General features: G+C 42.8%; 1 protein-coding gene and 1 long non-coding RNA gene across 2 annotated transcripts in view; both read left to right on the top strand.

The window, feature by feature from the left end:
• Nucleotides 1–24,347, top strand: part of LOC119867830 — a 52,161-nt gene that overhangs the window by 17,280 nt on the left and 10,534 nt on the right. Inside the window, exon 2 of the long non-coding RNA XR_005384731.1 lies at nt 20,224–20,272. This is a non-coding gene — a long non-coding RNA (uncharacterized LOC119867830). The remainder of the gene's footprint in view (nt 1–20,223; nt 20,273–24,347) is intronic.
• LOC119867829 (protein MIS12 homolog) lies at nt 8,763–11,955 on the top strand. The gene has a single exon (XM_038584865.1). The coding sequence runs from the start codon at nt 8,778–8,780 to the stop codon at nt 9,162–9,164; it is 387 nt and encodes a 128-aa protein (XP_038440793.1). The 5' UTR covers nt 8,763–8,777; the 3' UTR covers nt 9,165–11,955.

Here is a 24,347-nt window from a genome sequence, read left to right as displayed (position 1 = left end):
CAGGGAGCCTGCTTCTCCCTCTGCCTGTGTCTCTGCCTCTCTCTCTGCATCTCTTCTGAATAAATAAATAAAATCCCTTAAAAAAAAAAACCTTTTTCATAAGGGAATGAAATTATTCTATATAAAAACAATGTTTTTCTGAAGTTACAACTCACATGCCCAGTATGAAAGCAACTTAGGCAATAGGAGTGTATAAAACAGAAAGTGACATTTTCTACCCCGTCCAATGCCACGCCCCTGAGATAATCATTGTTAGCAGTGGGGTTTACGTCCTCCCTTTTATGCGTGTAGGAACATGTTTATAAATATTTGCCTTTCCAACCTTGCATGATTTAAGGAACTCCTTATTAAAGATCATACGTCAAACTCCCTCTTAATAATGGATTAAGCCCTACCTTGGGGACCCTGAAAACAATAATAATAATGTAAGTTACGGACGAGAGCAACCTGGCTTGCTGTGACTAGTTTAGGCAGGTTTCTCCAAACATGCAAATAAGTCAAATCTGGTCATTTAAAAATAGGACTCCAGCTCTTACTCAAGTTAATCATAAGAACTGCAGAACCGAAGTTATTTGCCAATGCTTTTCTGCTGAGTGGCAGGAAGGTTGCAAGCATAGGAAAACTCTATTTAATACTAACCAGTAGCTTATTTAACATTATTTAGGAATCTTCTTGGCACAGTTTCTCTGGAATTCTATGTTCTCTGGTGAGTTCTTTTGGTTACACTAGTCACTATGTCTAGGCGATGTTCCCCTGATATTTGGGGAAGCGGTTATGACTTGGTCTGATTTGAAGGCACATTCCTTGTAGTCTCGCTGTGACTCAGGCAAGTCTATGCCCAGGTACCTGAGGGCTGTGTCTGCACACGCAGTGGTGAGACCAGGTAACCTGAGGTATTGTTTATCTGAAGGGCTCCCAGGCTGCCGAGCACCTGGCAGCTGCTCAAAAAGAAGGGACACCTGTACTTGGGAAAGAACAGTCGCTCCCCATAGTGAGCATTCACCCCTCACAGGGCTATAATTAGTGGATAACACCTTTCAGGCTGACTGCTGGCTCTCGTGGTCTCAGACAAGCGATTAGCTTCCATTGAGTCCTTTCTGGCTGCAACAGGACACACAGGGGTAAGGTGCAGGGAGCATGTATTTAGCACGAGTGCTCGACCAGGCCCATGCATTGTGGTCTGTGATACCAAGGAGTCCTGTTTAGCCAGAGCAGAAAAAAACGTAAAGTCTAAGTGATTGTCAGAGCAAGCCAAAGGCTAAGCAATTTGTGCGATTACCACTTGCTTTCCCTCTCAATGAGATACAAACAACTCTGACCTCTAATCTAAATTTCACCACAATTTTCTCTGTGCTCCTGAGTGCCATCGCTGCCTCAATTTCTTGTTCTGCAGAGGAGGGTGAGCAGTGCCTCTCTCCAAAGGAGGATCGATTGGTTTGTGCCAGAGATGGGTGTTGAAAATATAGATCAATGGTCACAAAATGTATTTACAACAATTGCAAAATGCTGCCCCGTTGCCTCTGTTAGTCTGGAATTTAAAAAAAAAAAAATCAATTGCTACTTGAAATAAGCGAGGGTGATGTTTCTCAAACTAAGATTCAGAGTTCTGAAAGAATTCTTTTTTAAGATTTATATATTTTTTTAAATTTTTAAAAGATTTTATTTATTTATTTATTTATTTATTTATTTATTTATTTATTTATTCATGAGAGACACAGAGAGAGAGGCAGAGACACAGGCAGAGGGAGAAGCAGGCTCCATGCAGGGAGCCCGATGCAGGACTCGATCCCGGGTCTCCAGGATCACACCCTGGGCCGAAGGTGGGCACTAAACCTCTGAGCCACCCAGGAATCCCCTATGTATTTATTTTAGAGAGAGAGAGTGCCAGCGGGAGGAGAGGCAAAGGGAGAGGGACAGCGTTTCTAGCAGATGCCCTGCTGAGTGTGGAGCCCAGTATGCGAGCTCGATCTCATGACCCTGAGACCACGACCTGAGCTGAAATCAAGAGTTGGACACTTAACTGACTGAGTCACCCAGGCGCCCTGAAAGAATTTTTTAATTTAAAAAAAAAATAAAAAATAAATAAAAAAAAAAGAATTTTTTAATTTGGCGTTTTCTTTTAGATTATGATCTAAGAAAAGTAATACAAGAGCATTCTGAACCATTGGGATGACCACCTGTGACCAAACGCTATATTGAGTTCAGCACCTGCATTTGTGCTTCCAGACTTGGTGCCGAACTTCGGTGTTGTATACATCACTGCACGAATTGTGTACAAGGAAATGTACTGAATTCATTGGACAACCAATATGATGGATCAATGGATAAAATTTCAGAAACTGTAAAAATTAAAAATACCAGCAGTGACCATAAGGAAGCCTCAAATAATGGTCCTTCATTTTCAAGATCAAAAGAGTCAACTGGTGAAATGTAAAACAACTAAACACATCTATGATTAAACCCAACATTAGCAATTTAGTTTCCATAAAATACCATCTATTGCTCATTTGGATTTTACTGGTTTTATAAGTATGGATACTTAATTGATAAATGCATTTTGGTATCATGCTTAATTAACGTTCATAAACCTAAAAAAGTATATACCTAGTTTTGTGTGTGCTTACAGTTCAGTAATCTTACATTAAAAAAATAATTTGAGACTCACTTGGGCTAATATGAATTTTTTTTCCATGAAAGCAGTCTATAATTTAATTTGAAAAATGCCTAAGGCATTAACTGCAATTTGGTTTGTTAAATTAAAAAGTATCATTCTAATGTCAACTCTTAGAAAGGAGTTTTGTCAATAACTCTCAGGCAGAGATTTAAAGCTGGTGGATCTTCCTAACATTAATCAAAGTTTTCTTTCCAGTGCACATGTATTCATATAGTCACTTATACACTCATCAAACGTTGAATACCTCTAGGCACTGTGCAGGCATGAGAATGAAGAATATGATAGTATTTTTACCCTCAGGGTCCACAGCATGGTTGATAAACTGAAAAAAAAAAAATGCCCAGTAGAAATCTACTTGCCTGGGAGGTGAGAAGCCCCTTTGGGGAGGAAAACCCCAACTATGTATGTTTACTCTTGAGCATGTCTACTCAATTGGTAGAGTGACCAAATATGTTATTTATTCCTGTCCTAGGTATCTATACCTGTGATAATACCATTCTGCTTTGCTCGAAATAACTTTGTGATACATTTTTAAGCCTGGGCAAGTCCTACATCATTATTCTACTTTTTCAGGATTTTCCTAGATACTCTTACATGGATTTCTTTGTTAGATGAATATTAGAACATTTTTGTGAAGTTCTCCCTAAAATCCCATTGGCATTCTCATTACAAATTTGTTTAAAAATGAAGCTTAATTGGAGGAGGTTGACTTATTAAAGGGTATTATGTCTACACTGGTAGAAAATAGAACATGTTTCTTCACGGATTCGAATCCTCTCTTACACGTCTCCAAAGGAAACTGGTTATTTCTACAGATAGGTCTAGTGCATTTCTCTCCCTACATAGTTTATGTTTTGTGTGTGTCAATGTCTTACTGTGAAAGATATCTGTATTTTTATTATATTTCCATTTATTGCTTGCACAAAGGAACAGTCTTGATCTACATAATTATTTTATAACTAATCCCCCTAAATGCTTATTCATTCCGATAACTGAGTACTCTCAAGTCTTTTTACCTGAATTCCCCCAATGGCAGATGCCATTTTAACTAATGTTATTAACTCAACATTTCTTTCAGTCTCGTATTTTGCCCATATTTGCATCTGATTCCTCACTACAGTGCTTGTTGTGATAGAGATAAGTTTGGTGATACAATTTTATTAATACAGTTGACTCTCGAGGATGATGTGTTCTACATGGTTCCCAGGCTATTTGCGCCAATGCGACAAATATAATTTGTTTTTCTGTTTCTTCCCTTGGTTTAGACAGTCTTCTAATAGACAGCCTTTCAATTTTTAAAAAAAGGATGATTTTACCTCCTTTTAAATATATATCTCTCATAAAATAGTTTGTCATAAAACAGCAGTGTAACAGGTTCTCAACCTTCACACTACACGCTAGTCAGATGCCTTACATTAACTTCGAATTTAGTGATAACATTGGATAATAACACACTGTTTCATATTTCCAAACAGTGACAGGTCAGAAGCAAAAATCTGGTTGCTAATCTGCTGTGTGCTTGTGCCATGTTAAACTCTGGTTTTCGAGCAGAATTTTGGCATTTTTCTTCTGCTTGCTCACTGCTCTGGCCCAAGGAAATGAGTTGGATGAGTGCCCTCCTTTTTTATTCAGAGATGCCATAGATTAATTTTAAAGACTTCCTTTCATCTACATAACAGAATGGGTTCAGATAGCCTTTTAAGTTATTATCTGCAGTTTGGAACTTTGTGCTGGAAAGTCATAGCAGTCATACAAAAAGGGGTCTGTTAGAAACACTGAACAATGAGAGTTTGACATTTTTCTCCTCCTGCCTCCAGAAAAAAACCAAAGCAACTATTTTATTGCATTTATGTGTTTCATAAAAGAATGTGGGGTTATATTTATACGCCAGCAAGCTTCATGGAAATGACAAAACTGTGCAGCGTGTTTCAGGGGATATTCTCATTAATACCGCATTCCCACTGGGTTGGTTGTGGGAATATGGTCACAAATGATTCCATGTGTCCCGAGAGGCCCTCAAACTGTGTTCTTGTTTAAGTATAAGAAAAATAAGGAGTCATGCTCAATCTGGGATGAAGCTCAGCCTTATTTCGTAGGGGGAGGGCGGCCAGGGAGGGGAGAGGGTAGGAAACAGTGCAGAACACATTTAGAATTTTGGCTGAAATGAGGCTATGTATACAAATATTTTCAACAGAAAGTAAACACAAACGATGTCTTTTTGCCCTTCCATGTAAGTGCTTCTTGGTCGGTCACGTTCGTTCTCTTTTTTCTGTTTACCCTCTTGATTTCATTGATTTTCTGTGAGCCTGCATGTGTGCACATTCTTTGAATATAAATTGCTTTAATTAAAAACCACCTGAGCCAGGAAATTCAGTTCTCAGCTTATCAGGATGAAGATTTAGCAGAAGGTTTTCACGTCCTGGTTGCCCTTCCAGAGGAGCCGTGATTTTCCAGGACAATCTCTTCTTTGAACCCAACATGAAAACATCAGGGTTCTTTTGGGAACAAAGAAATATACATAGGAAATAAAGACATTGTTTTATCAAATCCTCATCTTCTACTCTGACGTAAGCTGGCTAGGAAAGAGAGTGCCTCCTTCCAAGAGGAAAGTGGATCAAGTCTGTTTTCTTCATACCTTATCCTGCTAAACTCGATTGGTTTGACCACTCTGTAGTGTATACAAATATCAGACCATTGTGTTGTACATTTGAAACGAATATAATGTTATCTACCAAATTTACCTCAGTTAAAAACAAAAAAGTAGAATCGAGCTACTGATCCCCCTTCCCTGGAATTTTGTCTCCACCTCCCATCACTGACCCAGCACCACCCCTGGGCATCCACCACCATTCAGCTAGTATGAACCACGGGCTGCGTAACGGGCCGGATCTGCACTCCTTTATCTGGACTGCTTCGGGCCCATTATTCATCATATTTATTTCAGCTGATTCTGCCTCATTCTGGGATGGGGAGGAGCTTTTGCCGTCCGAATCTGGGCTACTCAGAACAGTTACAGAAGAGCAATAATCCCATTCTATAGCTTGTCTTCCCAAGTGTGACTGCTGGTTGCTTCAGGCCCAAAAGGAGGCATTGGGGCGACTAGCCCAGGATACATGTGTCTATACAGTGTCCTCTGACACACATGCTGGGTTTGTGGTGGCCCTCCAGCTTGCCACTGTATGGAGCCAACAGACTAACTCCTTCTCATCCCTTTCAGAGCTCACTCGTTACCCCCCTAAATAATCCCTTTCCCCCCACAGACTCAATTGCAGGTTTGCAGTGATGAGGTCCTTGCTGCATCCTGTTGCTTCTGGGAGTCTTTCCAGTACCCTCCTTCAGGCATCTCCCTCGTTTCCTCTCCCTTCTAGATTCTCTCTCTCTCTTTTTTTTTTTTTAAGATTTTATTTATTTATTCATGAAGGAGACAGGCAGAGGGAGAAGCAGGCTCCCTGAGGAAAGCCCGATGTGGGACTCAATCCCAGGACTCCAGGATTACACCTTGGGCCAAAGGCAGGCGCCCAACTGCTGAGCCACCCAGGTGTCCCTCCCTTCTAGATTCTCTACTTGGAATCCAGCTCTTGCTCTCCATGTGGACTTGATGCCAGCCTTACCCCTACACTCATTTTTGGACACAGACTCCAGCCCCCTATACCTCCATCACCGGTCTGAGGTCTTAAGACCCCAGCTCAGTCCAAGAGACTTGGGCCCCTTCTGCAAGGCATACCTCAGGACATAAGTCATTATGGCTGTGTGGTACACAGACTGCCCAGATTGTATTCATTGTCTCTCAGAGTTCTCATTCTCATTCTAATATCAAGAGTAAGAGAAGTCTAGCCATGCTACTTAACAGTCTGGTACCGGGGGACATTTAAGGAATATCCAAACCAAGTATTGACAAAGTCACATGGTTTAGTTCATATTAAAGTAGTAAGCACTTCAGCAGATATAAACAAAAGGGTACATAATAATCTGCCACTTGGAAACCTAATTTAAGAGATCTATGTTTAAAATATTTTTTTACGCTTACTTAGCACCTACTTCCTATACCACTGGACAAGGTGACAGATAACAGGAATTAATAAAGACATTGTCAGTTACCACAGGAACTGTGCAATGCAATAGGGGAAATAAGACACACAAAGAGCAATGGTGCTCTAATAGATGTGTGCACTGAGCACGCTGATTGGAAGGGATGGGTCATTCTCCAAACCTTTGTCAAAGGCCTGCTGTGTTCCTGAAACTAGGAATAGAGTTAAAACATAGTTCCTGTTTTCAAGAAGCTCACTATCTATGGCAGAGAGCAAAGTAAACAGATGAACACTAAACGATGTGACACAGGGCACACTAGGGAGATAACATGAGATACAATGGAACTCAGAGATGGGGTGCTAAACATAGGTACTCAAGGTAGATACCTGAACACCCAGAACTGACTCCAGAAGTGAACAATTGGCTTTACAAATGGCTAAACCAGTTGATTATGAAAGATCCCTGTCCCTAGCCCAGGCTGGATGGCCAGAAAGTTTCCTGGAGGAAGTAATGCCTGATTAGACACTCAAAGAACAAGTAGAAATTGACCAGGCCAGAGCACTTCAGACAGAGCTAACAGCACATGCAAATGCTTGGTGGGGTGAGCACAGTGCGCATCCAGAAGAATCGGTGTGCCTTCACCAAAACCCCCTGATAAGCACCCAGACTATGTGCACCCACCCAGTGGGGCTTATCAGAGTAAGCCCTATGAAGTGAGGCAGCCTGCTTATAGGAACCATCTAGAAGCCATCAGAGGTGACATTTGACAATAGTCAAGATCGGAAACAACAGTACACACACACACGTGCACGCTATTAATAACCATAAGCCCAAAATACACCCTGATGTTGAAGTCCAACCCTTAAGCCAAGAACAAAAAGGGAGAAACTGGTAAATAAAGCAAAGCAGACTACAGGTGGAGGGTGGAAACAAGAAAACCTCAAGAAAAGCCTACAAAAAATTGCCCAAAGGGGGAAAAAAGAGGTTAAGATCAACCCAAAAACTGCTCCAATAATAACCTAATTTGAGACTTAAAGAGAAGTTGGCAAGATGAATGCAGAAATGAAAATTAAATGGAAAATGAATAAATCCAATGTTACAAGTATAGTGAGCATCTGTTGTTTCTGCCTGCTTGGAATCACCCTCATCTGTGTCTCATGGAGCCTCCCCTTCCCGTGAGGGCACTGGGCCACGTGGCTCGAGGGAAGCAGACCCTCCCAGCCCCTTCTCCACCACACGTGTGGGAATGTGACCCAGGCCTGTCTGTGGCCCATTCGCTGTGCCCCCAGTGATGGGTTCACAAGTATGCAAGTGACCAAAGCCTGACCAGACAGTCTCTGCCAGGACCTTTCTGGTGGAGTTTAATGAAGAACCTCTTCTTCGCTGGGAGCAGAAAGCAGGTTGCAGGTGAGCCTCAGGATGCTGGAAACCATCTCCACCAGCAGTGAGAGATGGGGTCCTGACGGCATCATTTCAGCCTCTGGAGCTGATGTCCATCCCTGGGTTTCTCTGTTATTTGAGCTCGTTCTCTTTTTTTGCTTGAGCTAATTTGAGTGGAGTCTGTTGCTTACAAGCCAAAAGGTCCTGATTAATTCACGAAGGCTCTTAGTCACTAACATCATGTTTGCAAGTGACAGGCATTCCGAGACTCCCCTAAACAGCGAGACCTGATGTACCTCAAGCTCTCACAAATGGAAGCATCGGAAACAAGAGTTAGCTAGGGTTCACAGCAAGCCCTTGGTTCTGATTTATTAAAGAATTTCTGGCTCTCCGCAGCTGCAGGCGCTGGTTTAAAGGCGGTGGCGGGAAGCCGGTGCGCCCGCTCGGATTTTTCATAGTCAGAATAAACCAAACAGGGATCCCTGGGTGGCGCAGCGGTTAGCGCCTGCCTTTGGCCCAGGGCGCGATCCTGGAGACCCGGGATCGAATCCCACGTCGGGCTCCCCGTGCATGGAGCCTGCTTCTCCCTCTGCCTGTGTCTCTGCCTCTCTCTCTCTCTCTCTCTGTGTGTGTGACTATCATAAATAAATAAAAATTAAAAAAAAAAAGAATTAACCAAACAAAATAAGCCAAGATGTCTGTGGACCCGATGACCTACGAGGCCCAGTTCTTCGGCTTCACACCGCAAACCTGCATGCTGAGAATCTACATTGCATCTCAAGACTACCTGTTTGAAGGGATGCAGGCCGTCGAACAGGTCATTCTGAAAAAGCTAGGTGACCTCCCAGGCTGTGAGATCAGCCCCGTCCAGGTTTGTAAATGCGCAGAGAAGTTCCTCGGCTTCATGAAGGGACGTTTCCATAACCTTTTTGACAGAATGGAGCAGCTGTTTTTGCAGTTGATTCTGCGCATTCCCCCAAACATTTTGCTTCCGGAAGACAAACCCCAGGAGCTGCATCCTTGTAGTGAGGAAGAGTTCCGGCTCCTCCAGGAGGAAATTGAACAGTTACAGGAGAAGTAGAAGACCGAATTAGGCGCTAAGCAGGCCCTTCTCGCAGAATTAGAGGAACAAAAAATTAGGCAGGCCCAACTTAAGCAGACACTGGTTTTGTTTGATGAACTCGAAAATGCTGGCCGAGATCATGGGACTAGTGATTTCAGACTATTAGGGACACTGTGGAATGGGAAGGCAAGAGAATGAAAATACTGTAATTTCTAAGCAGTGACAGGAACCCGTCAGAAAGTAGAATAGGAAGGGATTGATGTGAATGATATTCTGGTGAACTGAATGTCTTACGGGATTTCATTTATTGGCTCTTTCTTGTACTCCGCACTTCCCTCTGTCTGGCCCCACTCTGCTAGGGCATCTACACTACCCTGAACTGATCCTTGGAGCCCGTGTTCCCTAGAGACCTCTCACAGGTGGGAAGGGGTTCCTGGTCCAGCAGCATGTCACCGGCACCAGGACTGCAGAGAGATCTGTAAAAGCAGTTCCTTGATCAGGGGCTCCTTGTAACCTTGATCCTTCTGACTTATTCTTTGGATGCGATCAAATGAGAAAAAGGTTAAGTGGGCGGCTTTGTTAGGAACCAGCCACTGCATGGCTGGATGGGCGCCGGCACCCGTGGCCTGCTCTCGTCCACGAATTGCCTTACACAGCAAGTTAGCTGATGGGAAGAAGCAAATAGAGAAACACCACCCGTGTGATCCTTAGTAAAGAGGAGAGAAGTTGTTTTCATTCCTAAAATAAATGCTTTCTGTGATCATGAAAAAAAAAAAAAAAGAATTTCTGGTACAAAAAGTTCATGCCAACAAAAAGCATTTTGAGTAAGTCAGAAACCCTACCTAATTTGTACCTTCACTCCCTAAACACTTACTGAGCAAGTTGGGGGGCCAGGCACGGTGCACAGTGTGAAATGTGAAATGTAAGACGACATCCTTGCATAGAGAAACTTACAGTCTGGAAAGCTGGATGTGTGAACACAAGCAGAGTAAGAGCTATAGTCTGGGACAAAGTGCTGAGGGAGCCCAAAGGGGAATACAAACATCTTCCTTCCATCAGAAGGAAAATCAACCCTTCCACTTTGGGCAGAAGAGATCACCACTCGCTGACCTACCACATTCACTTTAAATGTACTCATCATGGTGGAGAAGAATCCCTCAAGCTTGGAGAAATTTCCATGCTCAGGTGGAAGAAAGGACACCTAGACTGGTTTATTGCCTGTAGCCAGTGCCGGGCACAGTTGCTTTATCTACGTTAAGTCCAAACAGATGGTTTGCAGTGACACAGACATGCCAGGGCTTTGACGTGTCCTGAGAGCATCTAAACAACAATTCAACAGCTAACTAATGTTATGGTACGGTCACTCAAATACGATTGCCCTGGTCAAAATGTAAGGGGTTGCCAAAGAAGTCAGTAATCAAGATGATTAAGATTTTAATGCAAAAAAATAAAAATAAATGAAATACCAAAATTTTAAATAAAGATGGGATCAGACCCTGTGCAGATGTGGCTTGTCCTCACTTGCCTTACTCCAGTTCCCATCTTGCCCTGGAGATGGTGGCTCTCTGCACCCCGTAAGGTTTGTCAGTCTGTCTCTGTCTTCCTGCCCTAAGTAGCAAAACAATCCTTAAAGTGGGCATGGCTCATGTGCCCCCACGTGGGGCCACCAAAATAATGTGAAGCCAGAAACTGCCTAGAAACCATGCCTCCCTAGGGAGGCAGGCAGGGAGGCCCACCCTGTACCCAATCTAGGCTTGGAAGGAGAAGGAAAACTAGTGTAGATCATGGACCTCTGTCTTCACTGCTTGAGAGAAGGGCAAGGGGACTGGCCTGACTCACCAGGGTTATTGAAAACATGAGAAATGTCGGACCCTCTCCAGGTCCCTGACCAGCCAGATGGCCTGAGGAGTTTTGAAGAGCACAGTGAATCATGAAAGCAGGCCATGTCCCCCGTTTCTCCCTCATCCAGCCCGTCATCCAGCCCCACCTTCTGGGAGACCCTGGGGCTCAGTAAGCCAGTTGTAGCACCATCCTCATCAAGCTCCGTGCAAAGCAAAGGGAACGGGGCAGACGTAAAAGGAAAAACTAATGGACTGCCAACTCAGGGTTAGGTGTCTGAAGAGACTGGGACCTAAGATCGAGCCAAGTTCTACCAAACCATCGATTTGTTCATCTCTAAGTTGAAGGTAATGTCTCTCACCCTGCCGTGTGAGGTGTTCCCAAAGAATGAAGACTACAAAACAAAATGGGTTTCAGATACAACAAATCACTCTCTGTATTTAACTAGAGAATTTTTCAAGTTGTTTTTTATTTGCTTTTGACAAAAGGGTAGGGGAGTTCTTAGCATGAACTGTGATTTGCGCTGGATGAGGAAGCATGCCACTTCGTTATCTACATTGCTATGATCAAAATAGCTAACATTTAGGTGCCATACACCCTACTATGTTTATATGTATTATTGCCTTTAAAGGGAGGGTATTTCTTTTAATAATGGAGCTCCAAGAAAGTTAAAGGGAATTTATGTATCTTCTGTTTATTAAAAGATTCATTTTTCATTCATTTACTCATTTGACAAATAATTATGGATGGATAAATAAGCATACAGGTTTTTCCCTTCTACATGCTTAAGGCCTCCAAGGATTACTCCATGTTATCTTAGGAGAGTTTGGAGTCTTATTTGTAAGAAAGAAACCAGTTTAACCAACGATTTTATTATACCAATACCAAAAGTTAACTTGGTCTCTGAACTCATAGTGTTTCCTCTACTGCTACCTTGAGACCACACAGTTTTGAAAATATTTTGACTCGGGCAGGCCTGGTGGCCCAGTGGTTTAGCACTGCCTTCAGCCCAGGGTGTGATCCTGAAGACCAGGGATCGAGTCCCGTGTGAGGCTCCCTGCATAGAGCCTGCTTCTCCCTCTGCCCCTCTCTGTCTCTAATAAGTAAAATAAAATCTAAAAAAATATATATATATATTTGACTCTTGGTGGTCTCATTTTTCGTGGAGAGTCACCCAAATGCCCTGATGTAGTTCATGCAAAGCAGTCATCCGAATGACATTTAGTTAACACCTACTATGTGCTAAGGAACTCTGTGTTGTTCGCTGTGAATATACAGGACAAAATGAGGCACAACTCCCACCCTTCAGGAGATCATTGTTAAATGAAGGAGAAGTACACAAAGAATGATCATACATCATGATTTGTGACAACAGACAAAGTGCTGCACGAGGTGCTGCAGGCACACCAAGGGAAAAAGCACAAAATCCACTTCATCATAACAAACACTGAAGGGTGCCTCAAGAGAAAGATCTACTACAACCAAGTAAGAAAAAGACCCAGGAAGAGTGGTATTTGGAAACCTTACCAGGAAGTGTGGATTATCACACTCTTGAGAGCTGGCCTGTTTTACCCCAGTATGCAAGTTTTTTGGAGTCAGATGGTGAAATCAATCACTGAGGCATCGGATTTCGGAGCCAGCTGGGAAGAACTGGCAAGATTCCACCTCAACGGAATGGCCTGGGAGGGGCAGCCCTCTGGGATAGGCATCTCATGCTATTTGCTTAAACCCTTTTGGGCCTGAGCTGTAGGCAGCAGCTGACTGTACTAGGACACCCCACACACATACACATACACCCCCAGGCATCTCCCAGGTGTCCTGGTCAACCCCACCCCCTGAAGTCATTGAGTCTGGGAGAAGGAGGAGAGAGAGAAACAGAGCACAAGGAAAATTCTCAAATGAGTTAGAAAAATGGATTCTCTATCTCGTGATGCCAGAGGATCCAAATGGACTGAGGCTGGGAGGGGGTTATAATCTCTTCCCAGTTGGCCTTTTATTTTGGTCACATTTCCACAAAATAAGAACTGACATCCATGTGGATTCAAGTCACTTGGAAATAGCCCCTTCTCCTCTTGCCAATAATTGTAATTCGTTTCCCATACATGCTATTCGAAGGCTATTGACTATTGACACGTTCTACAAGGAGTAATTTGCTGAACTGTGGAAGTGTGGTGAGCATAAGTAAATATCCAGCTGTGAGAAGTCTGAGGCCCAGACAAATGAACTGAAGTGTCACACAGGATGTTAGCAGTAGAATAAAGTGTTGAAGACCATAGCTGAGCTCTGGACTCCCAGCTGAGGGCTTTGGTCAGAAGGCGTCTTGTGTGTTAAGGCTCTCGCTCATATCATAATACTGAAGAAGAAAGAATGGGAGTGCTTACATTTGTGAAGGCTTTTTTTACATATTAACAAGCTTTTGTGTGCTTTTTTTTCTCTTGGCAAGGCTGGTGTCTCTTCCTAGCTATTAGCTCAGTCCCTTACTGCACTTCAGGTTCTTCGAATCTGGGTGAACAGCCCTAAAGCTCAGCCCAAGACATCTATTCACATTCCCCAGTCTCCACACATCTGCTGTGGAAGGGCTGCCTGGAAGCCTCCCAGGGCAAGTCCTCCTGAGGGAAGGGGAGAGAATACCACCCAAAGAGCTCTGGAGTTCCCGCCACCTCCAGCGTGCTTGTGTTCCTGGGCTCTGGCAGGGACCATCATTGGAATTTAGCAAGAAGCCTGCAGAATAATGACTATTGCTGTGAGGCTGACAGCTGGTAAGGACTCATTAGGGAGTGTCAGTTTTCCATAGGCAACTGCATTTCTGAGAAAAGGGCCTGACCCGGGCAGGGGAGGGGGGAAACCCCCACAAAACCAGCAGCTATTTCTATTTCAAGAGAACAAGTTGTTGAATCTGAAGTGACAAGAGAGTTCACAAACCCCTTAATCGCCCACTTCTGGCACGTGCCATCCACTCTTGAGACTAAGATGTGGGTCAAGACTATAAAAGAAGCCCTTGATGAACCTTCTCTCTCCCACCTCCAAGCACATGCTGAGAACATAGCAAACAGCCTCAGGAATTCTTCACAATCTTGGAGGAAGTTGGGGAGACTAGGTTTTGAGAGATGAGACCAACCACATATGGCACACACTTTATATATCCATATCATATATCCCTTAATCATATTTGGGAAATCACCAGTAAGTGCATGTATGGTGGCCAGTGCCTTGAAAGAAATGGGAGAGGCACCAGATACCATCCCTGCCCTGAAGGAGCATACAGTCTGGAATGAGAGCTAACCCCTTGGACAAAAAGGTCAAAACAAGACTGAGCTCTACACATAATTCAGAGATAGTAGTATCTTGTGGCCCGTATAGAGCTTAGGGACCAGCCAGGTCACTAAGAGAGCTGGATGTGGTCCTCAGCCTCCCTTTCTTCAGGCCCTCTCTAGAAACATCTTCTCAGGTGTCTGTCCCTGTCTTCTCACTCAACTAACTCATCTAGTTCGGTGGTTTCCAAGAACCCATTTTAGGACTCTCTCCGTTGCTGCTGGATTCAAATGAGCATAATTCAATTCAATTCAAAAGAGCATAACAGTTGACCTTCATCTTGGCAGCACATTCGAATCATGTAGGGAACTTTAGAGACTACCTGTGCCCAAGCCCTATCCCAGACTGATTGAATCAGAGTCCCCAGGAAAGGGGTTCAAGCATCGGATTCTAATGGGCAGCCAGGTCGAGAACCACCGACTGAAGCAAGAGAGGGTAATTTGCAGACTCATAGAGGAAAACCAGAGGAAAGGCCTGGTGCCGCTGCCCTTCAGGATGACCAGAACCGGGACAGTGAGCACTGTGAAGACCTTCTCTATTCCCCAGCTCATTCTCCCACATATCTGCTGCATCTTCTCAGACCAGTTCCTCTGTGAGATGGGAATCACTACTAGCAGCAGCTCTGACTCACACTCTAGCAGCTAAAGAAGACAGGGTTTCCTTCTCCCAGTTCCATTTTGAACCTCCCAAACCCCCAATTAAAAGAAAGCAAAAACGCTGATTGGCCACACAGGGGTCATGTGGCACCCCTAGACTTGTGTTGAGATATTATCCCTGGTTCACGTTCAAGTTCCTACCGCTGAGGAGGGGTGCTAGGAAACTAAAATAGAGCCTTGCTATTCAAAGGGAGGGCCATGGACGAGCAGTGTAAGCAATACCTAGGCACCGGTTAGAAATAAAAATTCTCAGACCTATCCCAGAGCTGCTGATGCAGAACCTGCCTTCCAGCGAGATCCCCAAGTGATCTGCATGCACACAAAAGCCGGAGAAGGACCACTCTACGCTCTGCATCATTTCTCAGGTCAGCAAGAATATAGGTATCCTTTTCTCTTGGTTTCACATCAAAGCCTCAGGAATAGGATGCCACCACTCCCCCCGTCTCTGCTTCTGACAGCAGCAGTACCAACCCCGGGTATTGCCCGGTGGGCAAGAAACCCAACTGAGTTCCTTGCGCTATTTCATTTTCCCCTTCTTAAAAGCTGGCTCTGCTGGCCTGTGGGATGGGGTCTGTAGTTTGCTGCAGAAGCCAATATGGAAGAGGAAGAGGTCCAGCAGCTGGTGCTTATCAGCCACACCCCATCATACACGCAGATGTGTCCATGCTGACCTTCCTGGCTGAGGATGTGTGGGAACTCTGAGCTTCCCATGGGAATGGATGAGAAGGTTGATGTAGGTGTGGTGGCACCCTGCCAGTTGTCCTGAGTACAGAGCCCCAGCACCTCTGCTAATCAGTAAGAGGGATTTGCCTCTAAAACCTGGAAGCACGTGGGAAGCACAAACATATCATCGAGGTGTCACTCTGTTTGCTCAGTGATGCTCTGTGTCCTCCCCGGGGGATATCATCTTCACCTTGGGTGTGCTCCCGAAGTTCCAAGCCCATCTTCTGTGTCCAGGCAGTCAATCCATTTTTTCTCTTACCTTTTCCTTTCCCGGTCCATCTCCTTTCCCAGTTGCCAGAGGCAAGGGTGAAAATCAGGGGGCACTCAATAAACATTAGTTGAAGAAATAAATAGATGAATACATAAATAAGTGAACGCATCTGCTTTGATGGATAAATAGCTTCCGTTCTGGGAAACTACCCAGAATAACCACATGAAAATCATCACTTCTGTTTTGTTTATATCTCTCCTGCATCTCCATCCTCCACACACGAGAAGTCCTCTATGAATTTGTGCTTGAGACCCTCAAGTTTTTACTGTTCCTCATTCGAGCTATAGGAGAAGCCTGCCTTTGGTCTCAGTGCCTTTTTAGCAGCCATGCCCATAGGGATGAGGATGATTCCCACCCCCCTCACCCCCATCATTTGAGTGTCTTCATCCCAAGAAAAGATACATTTCTACCGCCTCATTGCAGAGCAGGATTAGAACCCAGAGCTGGCCTCGGGACTCTGCTTCATCTCATACAGGAGTAACTGGCCTCCAGGAAGGGACTGGATCTGCCCAAGGCAACACAACCAGGACGGGTTTCCCGAGTTTGGATCCAGTTCTTACTCCTTTTACATCTAGGTGCAGCCTACTGATGGCCCTGCTATCAGCCCTCAGCTTTGGGGCAACCATGCTGTCACTATCCTGTGACTAGAAGACAGCCTATGAGAGGGCCCCTAAATGTGCCACGCAGTGGCGCCGCCTCCACTGGGGGCTGGTGGAAGATGGACCAACTAGGATTCCCAGGGCCAGTTCCACAACCAGCCCCAAGTTACAGACCTGATTTTCCAAAAGCCCATTTTTTTCTGTCTCCTTTAGCCAACCCAAGCAGCAGTAGAGAGGATTTTGCTCAGACTTTCCAAAATAACTTCCCTTTGGGCTACGACCAAGCATATGCAGCTTGGGGCCAAAGGAATATGGAGAAGTTTATGAGCCACTAAAAATAGACAGTTACAACAGAAACTCCCTCCTTCCTCTGCCATTTTCCTTGTTGGCTACCCAACCAGGAAGGCGGATTCCAACCGGGAAGGCTGGAGGGAGCAGCACATGCTCCAAGCTACGGTGTGATCAGATGGGAAATAAGGAAGAGTAGTGTCGTTGCAAGACTAGGTATGACCTAAATAGCACACCTGGACAGTAGAGGACCCATCGGCATATCCTCTGGCCCGAATTCTCCCTCCCACAGCTGGAGAAGGGCCGAGGCAGGGCTAGCAGCAGGACTAAGCCCCGGTAAGAGTGGCCAACCCACCAGAGGCCTCCGCTCATTTACAGGCTCTCGTCTCTTTGGGTAAAGGAAGCCAGGTTTAACCATGCAGTAGATTCAAGAATATTCCAAAAACAATTCTAACAGTGCAAACGGTTTCTTCAAAGTATGTTTGGGCTGGTTTTGTGGACTATCCTTTGCCTTCCGCCTAGACTAGGTCTGTGCCTGGCTGCTTGAAAGATTGTTTCACTTTATTCACTTTATAGAGTCTGGAAAATAAGCAAGTTAGGTCTTTAGGTCCTGATGTACCTGGTTTCCTGCCAGCTGCATACCAGGAATCCTTGAAATACACTCCCTGAGGTTAGGCACCGAGACTCAGAGGCTTGAGTTAGCCCAGTGTCCACGAGGCCTGTACGACACTCTCTATGGCACTGGGATGAACTTGTAGAACCCACCAAGAATGAGGATCAACCCAAGTGCTTAAGAGGAAGTAGTTGTGTATTTGATGGGTCCTAAGCAAATGACTTATGAACCTTAGGCTATATAGGTATGCCGTAAAACACCTGAAGTTACTGCAAGTAATAAACCAAGAATTACAGAGGTCTGCAGAAGAGAAGGCACACCTTTTCCACCCACTTTGTCCAGAAGGTGAATGGGTCTCTGATATAATTCTCCCAATACTGATTCTCCCCCTGCCAAAGGAATAATTTAAGGTTGAACATGTTCCAAGCATCACCTGTGTACTTCTTACACTTGAACTCTCTTTATGTAACTCTGCACCGAACAGTGACCCACTGTTGTAGGATGGCTCCATTCTTTCTATTTTTAAAGACTTTCAGGGGAGAACCAGAGCCCCCTCCCCCCCTTTACTGGCCTTTATAGTGTTTTAACAGCTCTTTACAGAAAATAAAGTCATCCTTATTCCTAACCTGAATCCCTCATGCTGCTGTGTAAATCCATTTCCTCTTGTTTGGGTCTTGGTAAAGATAGGAAACACCTGGCACCCTTCCTGTGTCTGTTGTACATTTTGTCTCAGGCTTCCCATTTTAGTCTTTTTCTGTCTTCTTATCCATCTCTTCTTAGTCCTCTCTAAATTCTTCATCTCCTATCCTTGGTAGGAATTCCAGAAGTGGTCACGACACCCGAATTTGGACACCAGTGTCCATAATTCATGTGATGTAAATAACAGATAAAATAATTATATATGTATATATGCATGTACATAATCGTTTTTTATTTTTTTTAACTCACTTCATCCATTTCTTCCATCCCCCACAATCAGCCACTAGCAATCAGCAATCTGTTTTCTGTATCTATCTCCTTGGTTTGTTGTTGTTTGGTTCGATTCCACATGTAAGAGAGATCATATAATATTTGTCTTCCCTTGACTTATTTCACTTAGCAAAATGCCCTTGAGGTCCAACCATGTTGTCACAAATGGCAAGATTTTATTCTTTTTTATAGCTGATTAATATTCCATCATGTGTATATATACACTACATCTTCTTTATCCATGTGTCCATTGATGAACACTTAGGTTGTTTCCATATCTTAGTTATTGTGAATAATGCTGCAGTGAACACGGAGGTGAATAGATCTCTTTGAGTTAGCGTTTTTGTTTTCTTTGGATAAATACCTAAAAGGGGGGTTGCTGGATAACATGGTAGTTCTATTTTTAATTTTTTGAAGAACCTCCATGCTATTTTTTCCAGTGGCTACACCAATTTATGCTTCTACCAACAGTGTACAAGGATTCCCTTTTCTTTACATTCTTGCCAACACTTGTTTTTTCTTGTCTTTTTGATAATAGTCATTGTGACAGGTGCGAGGCGAAATTTACTGTGGCTTTGATTTTTTATTTCCCCTGATTTTGACCATCTTTTCATGTCCCTGCTGGCCATCTGTAGGTCTCCTTTGGAAAAATGTCAACTCAGATCTTTTGTCCAGTTTTTTATCAGATTGTTTTTTTACTGATGAGCTGTATGAGTTCTTTACATATTTTGGATATTAGCTCCTTATCAAATATATGATTTGCAAATATTTTCTCACATTCAGTAAGTTGACTTTCATTCTACTGATGGTTTCTTTTGCTGTGCAGAAGCTTCTGAGCATGATACAATTCCAGTTGTTTATTTTTGCTGTTGGTGTCAGATTCGAAAAATCATCACCAAGATCGGCATCAAGGTGTTTACTGCCTGTTTTATTCTAGGAGATTTATGGTTTCAGGTCTTACATTAATATCTCTAATCTATTTTGAGTTAAGGTTTGTGTATGGTGTAAGATAGTGGTCAAATTTCTTTCTTCTACATCTGGCTGCTTGGTTTTCCTAACACCATGTATTGAAGAGACTGTCCTTACCCAATGTGTATTCTTGCCTCCTCCATCATGAATGAATTGACTATATATGCGTGGATTTATTTGGGCGTTCTCTATTCTATATTATTGATCTATGTATCCGTTTTTATGCCAATATCACACTGTTCTGACTACTACTGATTTATCACATAGTTGGAAATCAGGAAGCTTGCTGCCTCCTTATTTGTTCTTTTTTCTCAAGATTGTTTTGGCTATTCAGGGTCTTTTGTGGTTCCATACAGATTTTAGGACTACCTTATTTCTGTGAAAAATGCCATTCGTATTTGAGAGGGATTGCATTGAATCTGTAGATTGCTTTGGGTGGTATGGCATTTTAACAATATTGATTCTTCCAGACTATGAACATGGAATATCTTTCCTTTTTTACATGTCCTCTTCAATTGCTTTAACCATGTCTTATAGTTTTCAGAGTACAAGTCTTTCACTGCCTTGGTTAAATTTATTCCTAGGTATTTTATTCTTTTTGATGTGATTGCAAATGGGATTGCTTTCTTAATTTCTCTGTTATATGTGTATACAAATGCTACAGATTTTTGCATATTAATTTTATATCCTGCTACTTTACTGAATTCATTTATTAGTTCTAACTAACTGTATATATATATAATCTTTAAAAAGGATTTTCATTTTCATTAGCTCATTTGAGCCTTGAAACAACATTCTGTGAGATGAGGGAACAACTATTATTATTTCTATTTTGCAGATGAGAAAACTTGGGGAGTTGAAGTAAATTACCCAGGATCACAAATCTAGTAAGTAGCTAAACAAGGAGCCAAACCCAAACCTTTTAATCCCCAATGCAAGGCCCTTTTCCTGACACCTTCTCATCTGTTGTGAGTAAATCCTACCTTGTAGAAGGACTGTGTGGACCAGGCCCCTGTCTGTGTAGACCAGGCCCCTTCCTCCATAGTTCCTCTGCATTCTTTTCATCCTTATGTCAGAGCACAGCAAACACTCCATTCCACTTGCTTTTTACTCCTGGAGGGCAAAGACCAGGTCCTACTCATCTTGGAATCCTGAATCCTCTTACCTTACACAATGGGTTGGCCCCTGTAAATACTCAACAGGCAGTAAGTAAAGTGAATGGTAATGAACATAGGGAGACATGGAGAAGGGTATTTATGTGATTAAGTTTGCTACTATGAGGTAAATAGGCTTAAGGGAACAAAAGATAAAATTACACAACTCCTTTAGAGCATTAAATGAAGCTTCCACCTTGACAATTTTTATGAAATAAGCTTTACTAGTCATGGTGTATTATCCAGCATTGTAACATTCTGATTATAAGTAGGTATTTTTGTGGTTATAAAATATTTAAAATGTATATAACACTAATGTTAAACATTAAATCAACTTTTGCATGTCACTTCAAGTCCAGGAAACCCCTTCCTCATGCTAATGGAGAGTCACATTCTCCATAGTAAAATGGAAAATGGCCCTTCCTTTTTAAAAACGTTTTCCCAGAACATCTCCACACAGTAAATGTCTAATCTATCACTAAGTACAGGGCAAATATTTATTGCTCACACTGATGGGTCACATTTTTATTCCTAACTTCCCATAAGATGCTACGTAGGATAAGCTAGCTTAACATTTATGAAGTATTGCCATCATTTTTTGTCCCATAAAAAAAAAAAAAAAAAAAAAAAAAAACCAGCATATTAGAAAGCCCAACCTCTGTTTAAAGAGTGACCTGGCTCTTAACTTCTTTATGGTTTGGAAGAACCTAAAGTTTTGATAGTTAAAACTGCATATTGGAGCTATGGTTCACATCTAAAAGCATAGTTTTAATCTAAGCACTTTATATATCTGGAAATTTTATGTCCTCAATAACATACTGTAAAAATGGTCTTATACCTTGCTTGCAGAAAACAAAAACCCACATTCAGTTTCATAGTCATGCATGGTTTGCAAATTAGGAGCCAGCAATGCATCAATAACAGTGTCTTCTCACAACTAATGAAAGCCTTAAAAACCATGTACTTATAATATTTAAATTTTCTTTCTATTTTTATTCACTGTGAAAACTTAAGAAAAATAGTAGTGCTTGATGTTATTGCTAAAGTACCATTATAGGATTAAAAGAAAAAAAGCAAAGGCTGAGTAATTGTTTATGTAATTATTTATGGCTTCTTATCTAAGATCAAATTTTTTTAGGTTCTCCAAAGGGAGAAGGGAAGTGGTTGTTTCCTGTACACAAAACTTGCTTTGTCACAATCAACAGTTTGGAGACCATAATAGGTGGTGTAGAACTTGATGGTTTCTCCACCAGAAAGGACATTCCCTAAAGACTTTCAGCTGAGCTCTTGGATTTTGATGAGCCCAAAGTTCCCTTGCTGGCAGCCATGGTAGTGCTCAACAGGAGGAAATTTCTGGCATTTTCAATTCTCACAACTTGGAGATCCCTTTTGGCTCAGAGAAGTCCAGTGTGATTTAAAAAAAAAAGGATAGAACATTTCCCACAAATGAAAAACTTGATTTTAAGCTAAAGTGTCATAGCCTGGACTACAATTTGGTACAAGAAATATCTTAGCAAGCTTCTCCCTTAGTAAGGGAGAACACAGTAATTCCTGAGGGTTAGCCAGACTGAAACTGTAGGTAACCAAAGACTGGCTTCCAAAAGATACTGCACTTGCTTGCTTGAGGGTGTTGAGTGTTTGGGGGAGGGGGGTGTCATTCTGTCACCCCATTGCAAGACTTTTGTCCAAAGACTTGACTAAGAAACCAAATGAGAGCCAGAAAGTGAGGCCATGGCCAGTGGAAGTTCAGCACTTGGTTTAGACACATCAGGCCTTAGGCTTGATGTTAGGAATCTGGAAAGTTGATTGGTTAGTGTAGACTGCAAAAAAAGCAAATGTAAGAGTGAGCTGACTGGATCCAATGACCAGTCTCTCAGGCTGGATCATGTGGCCTGCGAATGTGTTTGGGGTCAAAGTGCCAAAAGGATAGGGAGGAACAGATGGTACCCACATTAGGTTTGAAGGTCAAGAGTTTGAGAGACATCATCTAGACACAGCATAGGTTGAAAGATGTGAAACTGACAAAGTGGAATAGACAGGAACATAGGTTTGACCTCAGCTCACCTCGTCAGTCTCATCTGAAACCAAACACTCCAGCCATATTGAACACCTTACAACTTTCCTGAAGAAGTTAAACTTTCCTTGCCTTGCTTCTGGGACTTTCCACATACTGCTACCTCTGCCTAGAAGGTATACAATCTCCTCACCCCACCCTACGCACACATTCAGGGACTACTTTTTATGGAAAGCTTTCCCTGATCCATGCCCGGCCTCCAAGACGGGATTAAGTGTCCCTCCCCATGTATCTCCATGGCCCCCATGGAAATACTGCCTGAGTATTAGAATAGGGTTTCAACCTTATGTCTAATTAACAGAGCATTCTCTTCAAGAGAAATCTTACTCAGAACTCAATGCAAAAGGGCAGGTGCTCTGAGGATGTGGAAGGAAGAGAAAGAGGGAGATTGTATGCCACCCTGCCTGCTTGGCCCCATTCCTTACCCAAGGAGGTTGCCTTGAGAAATATGCAAGGAAAGGTGAAAGGGGTTCAGAAATGCTTTTAAAATCCCAGGCCTAATATATGTGATTGATTATACATAAAATACAGGCATTCTTCATTTAAAACTGCCCCATGAAATATTTATTTATATTAATGCTATTAATCACTAAAATAGTTCCAATCTGTATAGCATGACACCAACTAATCAGAAAATACACCAGTTATTAGTAACCAGTGTAGCTGTCCCCAGTGCATACTAGATGAATGTAAGAGCTGAATATCCACTGAGTATCCAAAATTCATCCACTAGAAATCTTCTATTAGTGTGTATTTTCTCTAGGCTATGAGTCACTAGCACTCAGCAATACTCTGTTCAGTTAACAACTGTATTTTTAACCCAATGTGGTCTTTCTCCCTGCCCATCATTTTACATTATGGTGAATACCCATCATGGCCAATATGGTGTGAAATTATGGAGTTGGGCCTCCCAAGAAGCAATGGAAGTGATGTGGAATGTAGGATTTCGAAATACACATTTCAGGGTACTCATGCTACCTGTAAACAAGTGGCTAAGGAAACAGTTACATATAAAGATCAGTAGGCAATTAGGGATCAGTACATATCACAGATATCACAGTAGCCTGGGAGGTTTAACCCACAGTTGCACAAATGAGAGTTGAAAAAAATGAAAGCATGTTCGCCACTGTACAAGGGCTGGGGACACCGCTAGAGTGACTCTGTACACTTCAGTCAGAGGTCCCATGTCCAGAAGGCATCTGCTGTATGCCACCCAGCCAGGTACCTGCCTGTGCTTACGTATGCACCCCTGGAAACACTTCAACTAATTGGTTGAAGTTAGTACAGAGGAGAACTGGGAATCTGTACAACAGGAGTGGGAATAAAATGTTTCAACTATAAATCTTTCATATGATGTGAATTTTATAGTTCATATATAAAATCTCTGGTCTTTTTGCCTTGTCCATTAAATTTTAAGTTCCTTGAGGGCAGAAACCATGTCCTATTCATCTCAGTATCCCCTGCACCAAATGCAGAACCTGTTACGTAGTAGGAAAGTAATCAATGGATAGATGGGTGAATGGATAGATGGATGGATGTGTAGATAATGGCAGACCAACAGTTTGAGCACCAAAGAGGCATGACAGCAGGGACCAAGGGCCTGGGCAAAGAGCTGAGGCAGGAGGATCTCCATAGCACCAACCACGTGAGGCTCGAAATCTAACCGTTGAGTGAGTTGGCAGCAGGTGCGGAAGGGTATCATGACAAGACTAACTCCTGCTCAGAGCTACAGGT

This window comes from Canis lupus, chromosome 36 (assembly GCF_011100685.1).
Source record: "Canis lupus familiaris isolate Mischka breed German Shepherd chromosome 36, alternate assembly UU_Cfam_GSD_1.0, whole genome shotgun sequence".
In the NCBI taxonomy this organism is placed as follows: Eukaryota; Metazoa; Chordata; class Mammalia; order Carnivora; family Canidae; genus Canis; species Canis lupus.
This window is presented reverse-complemented; position numbering and strand designations above follow the sequence as displayed.

What these genes read in the sequence shown, in the direction of transcription:
- LOC119867829 (XM_038584865.1), top strand. Translation starts at nt 8,778, where the DNA reads ATGTCTGTGGACCCGATGACCTACGAGGCCCAGTTCTTCGGCTTCACA.